This window comes from Centruroides sculpturatus, unplaced genomic scaffold (genome assembly GCF_000671375.1).
Source record: "Centruroides sculpturatus isolate CEXI.00-Female unplaced genomic scaffold, Cexi_2.0 scaffold391, whole genome shotgun sequence".
In the NCBI taxonomy this organism is placed as follows: Eukaryota; Metazoa; Arthropoda; class Arachnida; order Scorpiones; family Buthidae; genus Centruroides; species Centruroides sculpturatus.
This window is the reverse complement of record NW_019384657.1, coordinates 526,100-542,276: the sequence shown is the minus strand read 5'-3', so window position 1 is coordinate 542,276 and position 16,177 is coordinate 526,100. Positions and strand designations below refer to the sequence as shown.

Here is a 16,177-nt window from a genome sequence, read left to right as displayed (position 1 = left end):
AAAAATAACTTGACCTTTGGAGACATCATTAATATAAATAATTTTTATGGCCGTTGAATAAGAAGTGTTTCTTTCACAAGAAATGTATAAAATTAGTGCTGTATTAGACTTACGGTACCTAATTTACATACTGTACAGATGATAATAAACTGAACTTACTAGCCTAAAATCTCCGTAGCGTGTTGCCAGGTGGCGGAAAGCATATATATAATTATAATAAAGTTACAATAAATTAAGTTAATATATAATTATATATACAGTACCTAATTTATATATAATTAATATATAATTATATGTACAGTACCTAATTTATATATAATTCTGTATAGACGATAGTAAACTCAATTTACCCGCCTAAACTCTCATAGCGTGGCGCTGGACGGCAGAAAGTACTTTGGCTGCCCGATGACGTTTTACCGAATTATAGGAGTTTTTTTTACCATGTTTGTATGGATACTGTCACAGTTTTTTTGCCGTCATATAGGAATCAGAACTATAGGAGCCCATGTTATAAGGGGGTCTACTGTATATATATCAAACATGAATCACTTTAGTTGCTTCAAGGATATATTTTATCGATTTCATACGATATATCATTAAAATTTTATCATTATTTTATTAAATTACTGTAAGATATTTTATATAATTTTTCCTTATTTACCTTTCTTGTTTCCCACACAGTAGCACTGACAGAAATAACTGAGAGTAAAACAATGCAGACAGCAAACTGATAATATAATTGAATCATCCATATTATTACAATAAACATTTGATAGACATAAAATGGACCTCTAATCTGTCAAATATAAAAGAACTACTAAAATCCATCCAATAAACAAAGCAATTATTATAAATACACCTCACTAACCTTATAATGCTTTGCAGTTATTTTGTAACGTACCACAAATGTTTTCGGCCCACCCTAGGACCTTCTTCAGGTGGAGTATTCATGAATAGAACACTAATCACACCAAAAAAGTTTTTTTCTAGAATTCCACCTGAAGAAGGTCCTTGGGTGGGCTGAAAACATTTGTGGTATGTTACAAAATAACTGCAAAGCATTATAAGGTTAGTAAGGTGTATTTATAAAAGAACTACTTCTAATAGTAATAATAATAATATAACAAGAACAATAATAAAGTATAATAACTTAGAATTTACCTCATTCAAAATAAGCTTGTAAATTGGTTTCACTTCAACAAAGATAGAATTATACCCGAATAGCTGAAGACGATATAAAGCATCATCATCATGTAATCCTTTTGCCATTTCATAAAATCTATTGCAACTAAGTCCACTTGAACCAGGTAAAGTATTTGTAAGTCCACTGTTATGAAATATAATAATGTAAAATAATTTTAGAATAAAAATTACTATGTACAGTATTTTAAAAAATTGTATATTAAATGAAAACATTTATAAGAAATAATATTATCACACACAAATATTAATATAAAGTACAAGGTGGTATCAAAAAGTTTCCAGACTAGACCTATAGCAATTTACAGGATAATGTTATTAGAATTTAATTGCAATCCCCTTCAAAATAGTTTCCTTGAAAGTGTATACAGTAATTGCAATGCTTCTTCTATGACTCAGATACTGCAGAAGTCTTCTTTCCAATACTGCCTGCGATTCTGCTTGGATTTCATTGATGGCCCTTTCAACTTCAGTTTCATTAAATATTTTGTGATAACTATACCAGTTATTTAAATTTTAGGGCTTATCACACCAGTGAATATGATATTACCAAAAATTTCTTTAGTTTATTTTATATCTAAATTTACAAAAGAATAAAGAAATTTTATAATGTTTGGTTACAGAAACATTATTATGATATTTTGAATATAATATCATAATAATTTTTCTGTGACCAAACATTATAAAATTCCCCTGAACTGTCTCTTGTGGTTGGTGTTAATTTGTTTGCTCTTGTGACTTGATTCACTTTTGTTTTCTTGTGGAAAAATATCTCAGTTTCCATCTGGAAAAGGGAAAACTTTTTTGCCACTATTTCAAGATGGATCACCACAACATGTAAGAAAATGAATCAAATGTAAAGAAAATGTCTCAGGTGAGTCAACGGAACAATTGATCTTGTCTTATATAAGTGCTGAAAAGGAGATTAATATTCAAGAAGGAATAAGGCTTTCATTGAAATTACAAGCCTCTTAAAATAGTAAATTAAAACACTTTTGGATCATTTAGATAGAATGAGAATATGACTTTGGTAGATGTTGAATTATCTCCATCCTTAAATCACATAGAGAAAAAGTTTATGTTAAAAATGGCAAAACAACCACAGAAATAAATGTAAGTTGTAATAATTTGCATGAAAACTTGATAAGATTAGAAGATAAAGAAAGAGGAAATAACATTGTAATCTCAGACATAGAGGACAATATAAAACAGATGATTGTTCAGTTAAGGTTCAAAATCTTTTTAACAATAAATTAAAGGTTACAGTTGTAAATATTAAATATGCTTTTAGAACTGAAAAATTTTAACCAAATATAAAAAGTTGATTGTTTGTGAACTGTTTGATTTTGAAGATAAATTAAAAGTTATAAAAATATTAGTAATTTGAAAGGCTTAAATATATTCATTAATGATGATAAATTTTATAATCAGACATCTCATAGCCATGAAGGACCTGGAAGACACATTGGATGCTTAATTGTTGGACTCAGATTAAACAATATCTAAGGTTAACATTAGAAGGAGACACCTTGATTATTTGTCATTTTAACAGTGACCAACAAATTGCTTTGAGAGTTTTGAAGGATTCTATTGTTAATAATAGAGGGAAACAACTCTATCATTTTTGTGAGGATAACAGTCTTATTTGTTTAAATAGTTTATTGCCAGGAGATAAAGAAGGAATTTTTACTTACCAAGCAACTAAGGGAGGCAGTGTAATTGATTTTGTCAGTGTCAAAATAAATATATTCTCATATTGTAAATGATCTATGTGTTTTATCAGAGATAAGCTCTAATCACTCACCTATTTTTCTTTCAATGATCCCTTTGATATCATCAGGAATTCCTAATAGACAATTTTTTGGTAAATGTGCAATATGAATTTAAATCTTCATTTGCTGCTAAATTGGATAATGTTTTATTAGATGAATACAGAGGAAACCTCACAACTAACGATTTGATAAATTGTATAGCTAAGGTGGCAATCTTTCTAGATTTAATTTATGACATTAAATCTGTAACTTGCAAAAGGCATATAACAAATGCATGGCATGATAGTGAGTGTTATATCACAAGAAAAAATCTATGGAAATTGTTTAAGAACGTGAAAAAATTAAATATGGATGAATGTTATGTTTTGTATAAAAATTATTTAAAAGAACATAACTACTATGTCAAAAGAAGTCTTATTTTCAAACTTAAATAGGAGACTGTGACAATACAATAATTCTAAAATATTTTGGCAAATAATTAGTTTTAAACATAAAAGTTCTTTGGGTTATAGTTCAAGAATTCCATTGGAAAGATGGTTCAATTATTATGCTACTAAATTCTCTAAAGAATATTCTTTAATACTTATTAATAATATTTATTATTATTATATTTATTATTTATTTATTATTATTATTTTCTAAACATTAACTTACTAACTAACTAACCTATCATAACCTAGGNCTAATAATTAATAATACTTATTAATTAATGAACAATTGTCAACGAATGTGAATAAAGTGTTTCAATAAAAACAGTATGTTTTACAGATTTTATACTGGAGAAGCTAAAAGAAGCTATTAACCATTTTAAATCTGGTATTTCACCTAAAATTGATTTTATTAGAACAGAGTATTTGAAATATTTTTCAGAAGTTTCTTCTTATAACATTAGAAGTTTTTAACTCTATAAAAAAAAAAATTCTACTTTCCCAAAAAAATGGATTGAATCTTTGATTATTTCAATATATAAAAAAGATGATGTGTATGACTCCAAAAATTATTTGCCTATATCTTTGGTTCCTGTAATTGGTAAACTATTTACATTTTTATTAAATAAAACATTAAAAGATTGGATTATTAAATATGATATTTTGTGTCAGGAGCAAGCATGTTTTTGACCTGGCCTAACTTGTCAGGATCAAATATTTGTATTAAATGCATTGGTGCAATTAAAATTTGCAAAAAAAAAGAGAGGAAAACTTTATGCTGTCTTTGTGGACTTTACATCTGCTTTTGATACTGTTAATCATAAAGTTTTATGGTCTCAATTAGAAAGAATGAGCAAGGATAAACAGTTTGTTGGCCTTATAATTGATACATATATACTCTAAAGCTACTGCAAAAGTAAATATTTCAGCCAAAATGACAGATTCATTTGGTATTGACATTGGAGTTTTGTAGGGTGAGATACTGAGCCCACTGCTTTTCAATTTATATGTTAATGATTTGATAGTGCAACTTGCTAAATCTGACCTACCTGGGATTTCTCTCTCTGATCAAGTTGAGATACATCTGTTAATGTATGCTAATGACACTGTAATTCTTACTGATACTCCACAAATGTTACATTAAAAAATTGCAATTCTAGAGAAATTCTGTTATGATTATTGATTAACTATAAATGTTTCAAAAACAAAAGTGATAGTATTCAAGAAGGACTATCACCTAAAGAAAGATGGCTTTTCAATAATCTGCTGTTACATGTTGTTTTGAATTATGTATACCTGGGAGTATTATTTTTGTTTTCTGGACAGTTTTTACAGACTAAAAGTTACAGTATACATAAGGCTAATCTATAAGACTATATGTGTTCTATACATAGAACACATATAGGCCATATGTGTTCTATGTGGCCTATTCTTTCAAGAGCTAAAATTAATTCTGCTCATATATATATATATATATATATAAAATTATTTCACTTGATGATTTAATCTGTATTACTTTATGTTGCTCCTGTATAGGCAATTTCTTACAATGAAAAAGTGGAAATTGTTCTTGTTTTATATCTTCAAAGAATTTTTATGTTATATGATGAAATTCCTGCTTACATGTTGCATTTGGAGTTTACTGTTTCAAGAATATCAGTATTAATAATAAAAGCAAGTTTTTTTGGATCAGACTGTTGAAATTAGATGACAAAAATTATGTTAAAGTAGCATATAACAAACTGTATAGTGTTCAACAATGAATAATTATACATATAATTGTTTGTTGGCATTGAAAAATCTGTTAGATTGACACAATTTTTCATTTCTATGGTTGTCCCAAGATCCTCATTTGATTGAAAGTTATCAAACATTAATTATAACATTGTGTTATGAAGAAAGCATACAAGGAGATTGGTTTTAGTAGAAAAAGCATAAAAATTTTCAATTATATCATATTTTTAAAACAACTTGTGTGTGAGGATTATTTGTTTATGTACATAAATTATCATATAAAATGATTAACTCTGCAACTGAAATGTGGTGAAAATTATATTTTGACATATAACAGTAGACTAACAATAGACCCTGAGAGAACTATAGTATGCAAATGTATGAAACTTGGGAACATGTATTCTTTCACTGTATCAAATTTGAAACAAGTAGGAAAAAGCTATTTGACAAGTTTTAAATCATGGAAAGATATAATTAATTTATAGCGTTTTTCAAAAATGATAATTATTGTATATTTTATTTTGTGTTATCCGGTACTAAGCTATTTCATTAATTTGTTAAATTTTACTAATCTCAGATTTATATAATATGTATAAAAATGCTTATTATTGTGTTTATTGTACAGTACTAAACTATTATATTAATTTGTTATATTGTACCAACTTCAGTTTTTATGTAATACTCTTGTAACAAACTAAGGTTCATACAATAAATAATTGAATTGAATTGAATTGAATTGAATTAAGAAATAAAGATTAAATAAACAAAGATACAAGTATTTCTTTTAAAACAATCAATCTTTTTAAAAAATCTTCTTAAAAAATTAAAAAGCTTTAAGGGTTAATACTGAATACCACTGTTGTTTTCTATCTATAACCACATTTTATCAGTGACAAAAGCTACTACGGATTACAATTGTTAGTCTTTATTACACAATGCATTTCGAGTGCAAAATTTTTGTTTCTCTTCAATGACAAAAGGCTGTTAGAATGACGCCTCAAGGACAGGACATCGATATAGCAGATTGCTGTGTTTTAACATAAGAGATATGCATTACTTGAAGAGGGGTCAAGTTAAACAAAAATTTTGCACCCGAAATGCATTGTGTAATAAAGACTAACAATTGTAATCCTTAGTAGTTTTTGTCTCTAATAAAATGCAAATATAGATAGAAAACAACAGTGGTATTCAGTATTAACCTTTAAAGTTTTTAATTTTTTAAGAAGATTTTTTAAAAATTGATTTTTTTTAAAAATATAAAAAAACCACATCATATGTAAATATATATATTTGTTACTTATACAAAAAAAAAAAAAAAATACAAGTATTAAGTACAATAAAATTAAAGTATTGGAATATCATATCTTGTAATTATTTACTCTTGTCTTTTAACATTTATCATAAAATAAGAAAGAAACAGATTATGAGTAAACATGCTTTTTGATTAACAAAATTTATTAATTCTTATTGCTATTAATTATATTGATATAAATTATTACTATTTCAATTATTATCACAGAAATAATAATTTTCAATAAAACACTTAAAATTATATCTTACCTAATTCTATAAAACTGAGAAACATCACTTTTCCAAATGTATTTTATTTTTTTATTATAAAAATAATTATCTTGATTTGGTAACAAATTAGAGTCTTTAGGTTTAATAACAGTTTCAACATACTCTTCATTATGGATAGTCTGTATAGATTAAACATTTTTTATATTTAATATTTTAAAATAGACTTAAATCAAATGCATTTTCACAAAATTAAAAATATTATTAACCAACATTTAAAAATGTTCAAATACCTCTTTATAAAAAAGTAATTACTGCAACATATCATTAACAACATTAGTCTGACATAAAACAATAAGTCTTAATTAAGGAAATAACAGAATCATTTATATTATAAAGCACTTTAATAAAATGAATTTAATTTACAGGAAAATCATATACATATCTTCTTTAAATAAGTTTTTAAGTACTTTCTTTGAAACAATTTTTAAAGAAATTCAGAATTGTCTTACAGTTGAAAAAAATTATAGACAAGAATTAGAATTACTTAATACTGTATAATAAAAGAATCTATTTCATTTGTGTTTATATTATTATTAGTATGATCTTTATTATTATTTTATTGTAACTCTTTGATACTTATCTACTTATGAAAATTTCTGTGCTTAGAATGCTAAATAAAAAATATAATAGAATAAATTAATTTTATTTTATAATAAACTTTTTATCATTTATTGTTTTTTAATTATTTATCATAATATAATAATTAGCTACCATATATTGTAGGTAATGAAAGCATCAGTTTGCTTCTCTAGAGAATCCAGATTGAATCCTTATCTAAACATTATTTGCAAGTAATATATCTTAGATATGTTGAAATTATTTCATCATCAAAATAACCCTTTTATGAATTTGTCCAAACTGATAATGAACATAAAATAGAAAAATTGTAGTATTTTCTAATTAAAAAGAATCCTACCTTTAATAACACTTTATCAGCTTTTTTCAAAGGACAATTTGAATGTGTCAACTTTAAATATATGCTAGGTTTCCATGTTAGAAGCAAAATTAATGTTCCACCAGAGAGAATTAAACACACATATAAAAAAATTGTCTTTGTGAGTGATTTTCTGTATCCAAATATTGTCTATGTGAAAAAAGAAAAATTAATTAATTATTGGTATAAAATTATATATAATACTATAATGTTACATATATATATATATTTATAAACAAAGTATTTCTACATGATTTAACAAAAAGGAATTTTCTCATATAATTTTTCGATAAAGATTTTTATAAAACATTTTTTTATCTATTTGAAAGCTTTGATTTAGAATATGATGATAAAAATGAGTTTTAAAAAATTATTAAAAACTATTAAAAATGAGTTAAATCTAACTGTTGTAATATTATAATTTCTAAATTTAATACTTTGATATCAGTAATCATACTGCTTTCACCTACAACTATGAATTTATTCTTTAAATACATACTACAAAAACTTTTATTGCAAGATTACAGACTACAAACAATATATTATCTATGCTTGATACTTATTGTAAACATTACAGTGTTTTTATGCTAAGTTTCCTCATAAACTAATAAATTCATTTTGTCATTAATCCATGTTTTCATCAATAATATTAAAATTCTGTACTATGTTAAACATGTTGAACAAACCATGCTTATTATGGTTTGTTTGTAACAACTATTTCATATGTCATAAGAACTAAATGCAAAACAAATATACTTGTTAATCTGTGAGACAACTTTCTAAGCAAACATAAAATGATCTGAATAGTAAATATCAAGCACAGCAAATACATTACATTTGTCTGTAATTTTGTTACAAAATAATCTTTCAACAAAACATTATTATTGCACTAAATAAATGAAGAGAAAAATGTTGGGAGTAAAAAGAAAAAGAAAATAAACCAGTTTGTATAAAAAAATTTGAAAATTTTATATATTGTAACATTGACTGCATTCATCAGTTGTAACTGAGCAAAGGTGTTTCAATTGGTAGCTATTATGTGGTTACATCTGCTGAACAATGAATGACTTATGCATTGGAACAGGAAGCAGCCGTCAGGGTCAGTTGTACCTAGCAATAGGTAGCATAAATGAAAGATACTACTAAATGTGACATCAAAACACCAAACATGTTCCAAGATAGTGCTACTGTAGAAGGCATTCAACAGCTCCAGAACTGTTGAGTCTGCTGAACACAGTCATTATAATCATTACGTACAGTTTATTTTTATCATTGCATTTATTTTCAAAATTTTATTTGTGAAAAATTATTTAGGAAACTATTTATTTAAATTATAGTGTAATATCCTAAAAATATACTGTATATAATATTGACTAATATCATGTTTACTATTTTATTAAAATATGATATTATATGTGGAAATAAATAAATAGTAATAATTCTACAAAAGTATTAAAATTACAATACTTCCAAATTTGATACATAAATAACTAATATGAAATGTATAAAAATATCTAAAATAACAAAAAAGTAATTAATGAATCAATTCTGATTGCATTTAATTGTATATCTTAATCATATATGTATTCAATATGTTCAATATAATATCTATTAAAAGTATAATTTCAGATAGTTTTAAAAGATTATAAACCATATAGTAATCTAAAACTTACTGCAGTTATAGAAAATGTAAAACAAAATTTTTTTTCAACCTAGACTGAACAAAATCTTTGAAGGAAGTTGAACTAGCCACCAGTGGTTCACCCAGAGGGGGACCAATGGATCCTTGCACCCTCCAAAGAAAAAGGAAAACAAAGACTGGAAAATTTTCCAAAAATTTTTTCCTAATTAAAACTCATTTTTCATTTACATTGTGCTGTGTCTTCTACTTCTATACTACTACTTATGAATTAGCAATCACATAAGATGGGAATTTTATTGAATTCACATTAAAAATTTTTTTATCTGTTAAACCCTGCTCCTCCAAGATTAAATCCTGAGTGCACCACTGTAGTTAACATAATGAAGTAAGCAATACCTCTTTAATAGTAAATAAGGTTGTAGAAACACTAACATTTTGCTCAATTAACAGGTGTAAATGTAAGACGGCCCATCATCCAGGTTAAAAACATTAATGTTTCTCAACCTTACTCACTGTTAAAGGTGTATTACTTCTTGAAAGAAATTTTACATTATACATTACATTACATTATACATTACATGTAAATATCAGATTAAATTCAATTCAGATTTCATATAAAATCTAGTTTTATATAATGAATATCAAAATCACACCCCAGTGCAGGTCCAAATCTACTGATTGTATTTTATTTTTATAAAGAGGAAGTATTGTTCTCTATATACAAAATTTTATTGGCAAAGGCCCATCCACATAGGAGTTATGAGCAATCAAAATCATGAAATACAGTAAGACCCCAATTAATGATGCCTTGCTTAATGATGATTCAATATAATGCGGTCTGTTTGATGCCTAAAAAAAATGCTCAAAATTTAAGCTGATTCAAATTAACGTGGTATTTCATTGATTCATATATAATACAATTATTCCCAAAAACAAAACAATCAGCAAAAGGTGTCAATTCGACGTAGCGCTGTACTTTCCAGAAATCTATGTTTGTTTTGTGCAATTTTGGAAAAAATATATCATCATGGAAGCCATAGGAAATAGCGACTTGGCTTGGCAAGACTTAACTGATAAATGTACGAACGGAGTGTGGAAGAAGTTATGGCTTGAAGTTTTAAAGGTATCCAAGAATTCTCAATGAGAAGAGCCTATCGCTGTATCATTATGTTGACCAAATTGTCAACTTAATCGATACAGGCAATGTAATGTAAATGAGCAGGATATTAGGGAGTTACTGTAGGTTTCTGGTAAGAGTCTTACCAATGATGACTTCAAGAACTGGTGGAACAAGGAATTCATGTAGAACTTGAAAACAGAGATTCTGAAAGTGAAGAACCCAAAGAACATGCTATAGATTTCTTTAATAAAAGTTTGGTAATGATAACCAAAATTGTTGATCAAATTGCAGCAAATAATCTAGATTTTGAAAGGAGTGCAAAAGCAAAACGAGGCTTTTTGGATGTGATCTTCTGCTACAGACATTTGCTTAAGGAGAGAAAAAGTGACAAAATGAAACTTCACAACTTTATTGCAAAAAAACAAGATTTTCAGAAAAGTCAGTACCTTTGTCACAAAAAATGAACTAATTAATATATTATTATACATTTCTGTGTGCATATGTTTTTATGTGTTATTTAACATATATTATACAAATTAATATAAAAATAACTTAAAATTAAAGTAAATTTTTTTTTATTTTCGGTCGCATGTTCCCCTATCCCTATTTACTCTATGTTAAAATAGTCTTGTTTAACACTGTTTCGCTTAGTGCTTTGATGTCTAGGAGTGCATCCCTGTGTTAAGCGGGGTCTTACTGTATGCATCAGTACATATTTGTGTTAGTGGTTTACTAGCAATATCTGAAATTATTTACAAATATAATTTATTATACAAAATAATTACAATAGTGCCTCTCACAAAAAAATGAGTAAAACAGAGATAAATTTAAAACTTTAAAAGCATTTGATATTTTACCTTAATTTAACTGGTCACTTCCCTCTTCAATGGCAGGATATCCATGTAAATAACAGCCACATGACCAAATTCATTGGTTATTAATTTTGATATAAGGATTTATTGACATTTTTTTTTATTATGCAGAATAAATTAATGTTCTCAGTTTTGTGAAAATTGCTTTTAAACAATGAATGAAAATAAACTTTTAAATCAGAGATTTTAGCTCACATAGTTTAGAGTTTCTACTATACTGTATCTCCTATATGAATTGTCCTCTGTCAATGAAATTTCCATATACAGAGAATAATAACTCCTCTTTATAAAAATAAAAATATAATCAGAAGATTAGGACTGCACTGGATCATGATTTGATAGTGAGATTTATATGAAATAATTTTCAATCTTGCTTTGAAATTTAACAATACTACACAAGTCACTGGCAGAACCAGGGAGGAGCCCAGGAGGCCTAGGCCTACCTTCATAATGAAAAAGTCAATATAAATGCTAAATATAGAAAAAATATTTTAATTGTAGAGTTAACTACTGACTTAGTAATTTATATATGTTTGTTATAATCCATTTTATAAGTATTAAAAGCAAAAATTTATTAAGATATGTATTGATTCATGTTAAATTTTAACTTCAGCCTCATTTACATTAGATCTGGTCATGCTACTGTAATGAGTGAAAAATGATTGAAAATACAAAATGAGCACAATAAAATAAAATAAATTGTTAAATAAGACATTTCTGTACACCTTTGACTAGAGAATCCATCAAAACTGTAAAAACAATCAAATTTCGATTAAAATTTTGCCTGGCAATGTTTTTTTTCTATGATACCAGCTTTTTTCAAAATTACAAGTTAAGAGTTCTGCAAATTTCAGCCAAAATTTCCAGCTAAACAAAGAATAGTGATGACATCATTCTTGTTTAACTCTATAATAGATATACTCAACTTAAATTTTTTATTTTTTAAACCATTACTTCTAGACAATCCAAGTCTAGCCCATCTGGCCTAACCAGCAGGGTGCTGTGACAATTTTCAAAAGAGACCAGATGTGAGAAAACCCATTTTTCATACATTATAATAATTATTATTTAAACACCTGAAAAAACCTCATTTTATTTATACATTATTGGCACATTAATTTTACTTTTCCGGCTCTGTTATATATAACAGAAGGAAAGTAAAGCAATTAGTCAAAAAATGACCGCCCAAAATTTTTACATTTTTGGATTCAGGAGACTTGAAACATCAAGAAATGCAAAAAAAATTAAGGGTTTTTTTCTATATGTATGAACGTTAGGGTATGTGTGTGGGGGGGACACAATTTTGTTCATTCTGTTTGAAGCCAAAGGCAGAATTTTTCTGTAAAACATTTTCTATGAAGAGGTGCAAATGTGTCTGCAAGGTGTGCAAATTTTAGCATCTTCTCATGGTTTGGTTAATTCTTCAATTAAATGGATGAAGAAATCATCTCTCTTCATTTCCTTCGCACGTCCAACAGGTAACTGAATAAAATGAATATTTCTACTTGGAATGCAATAAGTTGATTGACTAACATATTGTGCAGAGCAGCAATGATTATTTGTTTCTCTAATAATTATTTTTGGATAAATTATTATATATTCCTTTTCTGAAGCACAGAGGAGAAAATTAAAGAATAAAAAAAGAATGTACATGAATTATGCCATATAAAGACAAAATTTGCATATACGCAAAATATAAACATGAGTATCTTTATTCAAGGCACCACACATAGTCACAAAGCTTTGTAAAATTGACAACAACAGTTCCAATTATTCCACAAACAAAATCCCAAGAATCTGCACTTGTTATGACAATCCTGGCAACAGTATTGGAAGATACTAAAAACAGCAAGATAGTGCAAAACAAGGAGAAAAATAAGAATTGACAAACTTGCAGTGTAAAAAATGACAAAGCTTTGTGTTTTAGGTTAATGACAATTTTACTTGTTATTAGCATTTACAATTTTTTATAAAACCATCCCTACCCTCAGAATTGCGCTTTTTGCCATTTTATAATAATTAAAAATATAAAAAAATTTCAAATAAAATATAACGGATGGTGCCACCAAATATTGCCGGAAAAATTAAGCAACTCGTTGCTAGGTTTATTTTCTTGGAAACTTAAGGCTCCAAACGACGTTTCAGGCAGGCGATACAGCACGAAAATCGTTGATTGTCTCTGCTGTGACGATTCACCTAGATCAGCTACATCGTTCGCAGATTCAAACTGCGTTATGTTTCGCTGTGACGGACTTGCTTCTCCTAACGAGTCCTCTTCCATGCTGAATTCAAATCTTCCTAATTACCCGTCTTTTAAATAGATTCACACATTAGATAAAAACTTTTAAATGTTTTATGATAATAAAAATACAAAAATCACTAATGCAATGTTGTTTTCAATAATCACAAGAAACTAAAAAGCTCTTATTACAGAAACAATACAACAATATGACGTGAACACGTGCTTGCTAGCTAGTCCTGTCGACGAGTCAATTAAAGGAGTCCTAAGGGGTATTACGGTTGGCACGTGGAAGAGTTAATTTAGCGTAAAGAAGGGGAGACCGGATGGGAAAAATACATGTTTTTCAAGTGAAAGGTTTCAAATACAGCCAAATGCGTTAAAAATAATATTTAGACGGTACTTCAGGAAATTTAGAGGACTAGCCTAGCCCTTCTTCTTCCTTTGAATATAATAGTTATATATGTTTTAAATAAGAATTTACATACATTTCTTCATTGTAATTGTTATCAATATAAGTGTCAGGAAAAAGTAATGTTGCATTTGTTCTGTAATGATTTCATAGTAGGATTTCTCAAGAGAGATCCCGGGATTCAGTGGCTTAGCGTAGTTGGGGCGACAGGGGCGGCCTGCCCCGGGCGGCACCTTTAGGGGGCGGCAAAATTTCACAATAAATATTAATAATATCTTGTACAGAGTAGTGCTCATTTCAATCGGTCCGAGTCGTAGGTGGACGAAAATATGAAATAAAATGGTTCAAATTCTTACAAGATATTATTAATATTTATTGTGAAATTTTGCCGCCCCCTAAAACGTAATTTTGCCGCGCCCTAAAATGTGCCGCCCGGGGCGGGCCGCCCCTGCCACCCCCACTACGCTACGCTACTGTTGCTTACGTTACTCCTACCCAAGTCTCCCTAGTCCCTAACTGTACCTGATTTACAACCGGCATGCACTGCACATTATTCTTCGCATTGCAAAATGATATTACGCATGCATCAGGAAATTCTGTTCGAACAAACCTCACCTGCCGTCCGGGTCAGCTATTTTAAAAAGGTGGCAACACTAGCACGGAATTTTTCATTACTTATTCTGTGACGAAACTGAATTTTAGTCTTTTAAATTGAGATACCTAAATAAGGGAACGGCGAAATTTTCCTTTGGCCCGGACGGCTGATACCCACGCTACGCTACTGTCGTGATCACGGTTGTTTTTTTAATCCGGGAAATCCCGCAAATTTCTTAAAAGTTCACTTTTTTCTTATTTTTGTGTTAAGGTTGAGGAAATTTTGCAAATAGAAAGTATAATTAACTCATAAACTATCAGAATACATTTGTATTTATTAATTTTAAACATACTTATTAGTTTTTTTAATTTTTCCTCGTTATGGTATGTCACAAATGGTAAATAATCAGTACGTAGCTTATTTGTGGCCAGTGCTGTCTTTAGGGAAGGGCCTACGGGGCCCTGGCCCAGGGTGCTCAGGCCGTAGGGGACCCCCTAATCCGAAAATAATAAAGTTACAAATAAAAAGCAGGTTAATTAAAATAAACAAATTATTAAAAATATCAAATACTTTTCCCCTATACGTAGTTAAAAATGATCTTAAAACTAAGCAAACTTACAAAATTTTTGATACTTCTTTATTCAACACACCTCGGCCGAAAACGGTACTTTCTTCCTGCTGTGCGGAAAGAAAATTCCACTTCCTGGTCGAGGGAGGTGAAAAATCGTATATACTCCGCGGGAGGAAATAAATAATGCATCCCTAGGTCTGTAATATACTATTGTTTCTGTTTCATTAATTTAAGGGGGCCCCATCTTAGTCCTGGCCCAGGGCCCCTTACGTTCTAAAGATGGCACTGTCTGTGGCAGGACTCTGAAAATTTTTTACTCGCCGGAACCTGTAATATCTGGAATAATTGTGCTTATGCTGTCTTAATTTTTAACCATGCCCAGTAGCTTCGATAACTACGTAACGCCATGTTGTGCAAATTGGGCAAGAATACAAACGAGTACGAAGTCTGCAAGTATGAAGTTTTTCTTCATAAACCTGATTATTAAAGCCAAACGAATTGCCGAATTATCGGGCTATAAATTCGATGCTGCTATTAAAGCAGCAGAGGTAGACAAATCTCGAAAACGAATTCGAAATCTTCCAGACTACAAGTGAAAAAACATATAGCATCTGTCTTCTCTTAAATGCATTAAACACTATTCCAATCACATCAATTGAATCGGAAAGGACATTCTCGATGGCAAGACTTTTCATTACTAAAATAAGAATTAGAGTGAGTTATCGGAGTATTGACCATCTTTGCTTTTTAAAATCTTATAAAAGTTTGCAATATTTTGTATTATAGAGGAGAAGATGGTATTATGGAACACTGCGGGTATTATGGAACCACCCCATTTCGAACTGATAATAAAGGCGAACTGTAACGGAATGTGGCTGAACTGAACTAGACAGACATCCATAGCGAGGGGAAAACCCGTTTTACTTCAGTTAAACGGTTGTCCATATTTAATCAGCAAATTTGTTTTTTTCAAAATTCACAAGTTTTGAATGCTAAGTGAATTTAATTATTTTTAAAATATAAATCGTGTAGTTGTAGGTTCACTGGTGCATGTATTCCGTTCCAGAGACTTAGGGG

General features: G+C 28.7%; 1 protein-coding gene across 1 annotated transcript in view; it reads right to left on the bottom strand.

The window, feature by feature from the left end:
• Window positions 1–16,177, bottom strand: part of LOC111626477 (probable cation-transporting ATPase 13A3) — a 52,710-nt gene that overhangs the window by 19,382 nt on the left and 17,151 nt on the right. Inside the window, exons 2-5 of the mRNA XM_023369853.1 lie at window positions 7,632–7,799; window positions 6,695–6,834; window positions 1,162–1,327; window positions 662–796 (exon numbers count right to left, since the gene is read on the bottom strand). Of these exons, the coding sequence (XP_023225621.1) occupies window positions 662–796; window positions 1,162–1,327; window positions 6,695–6,834; window positions 7,632–7,799 (609 nt within the window). The remainder of the gene's footprint in view (window positions 1–661; window positions 797–1,161; window positions 1,328–6,694; window positions 6,835–7,631; window positions 7,800–16,177) is intronic.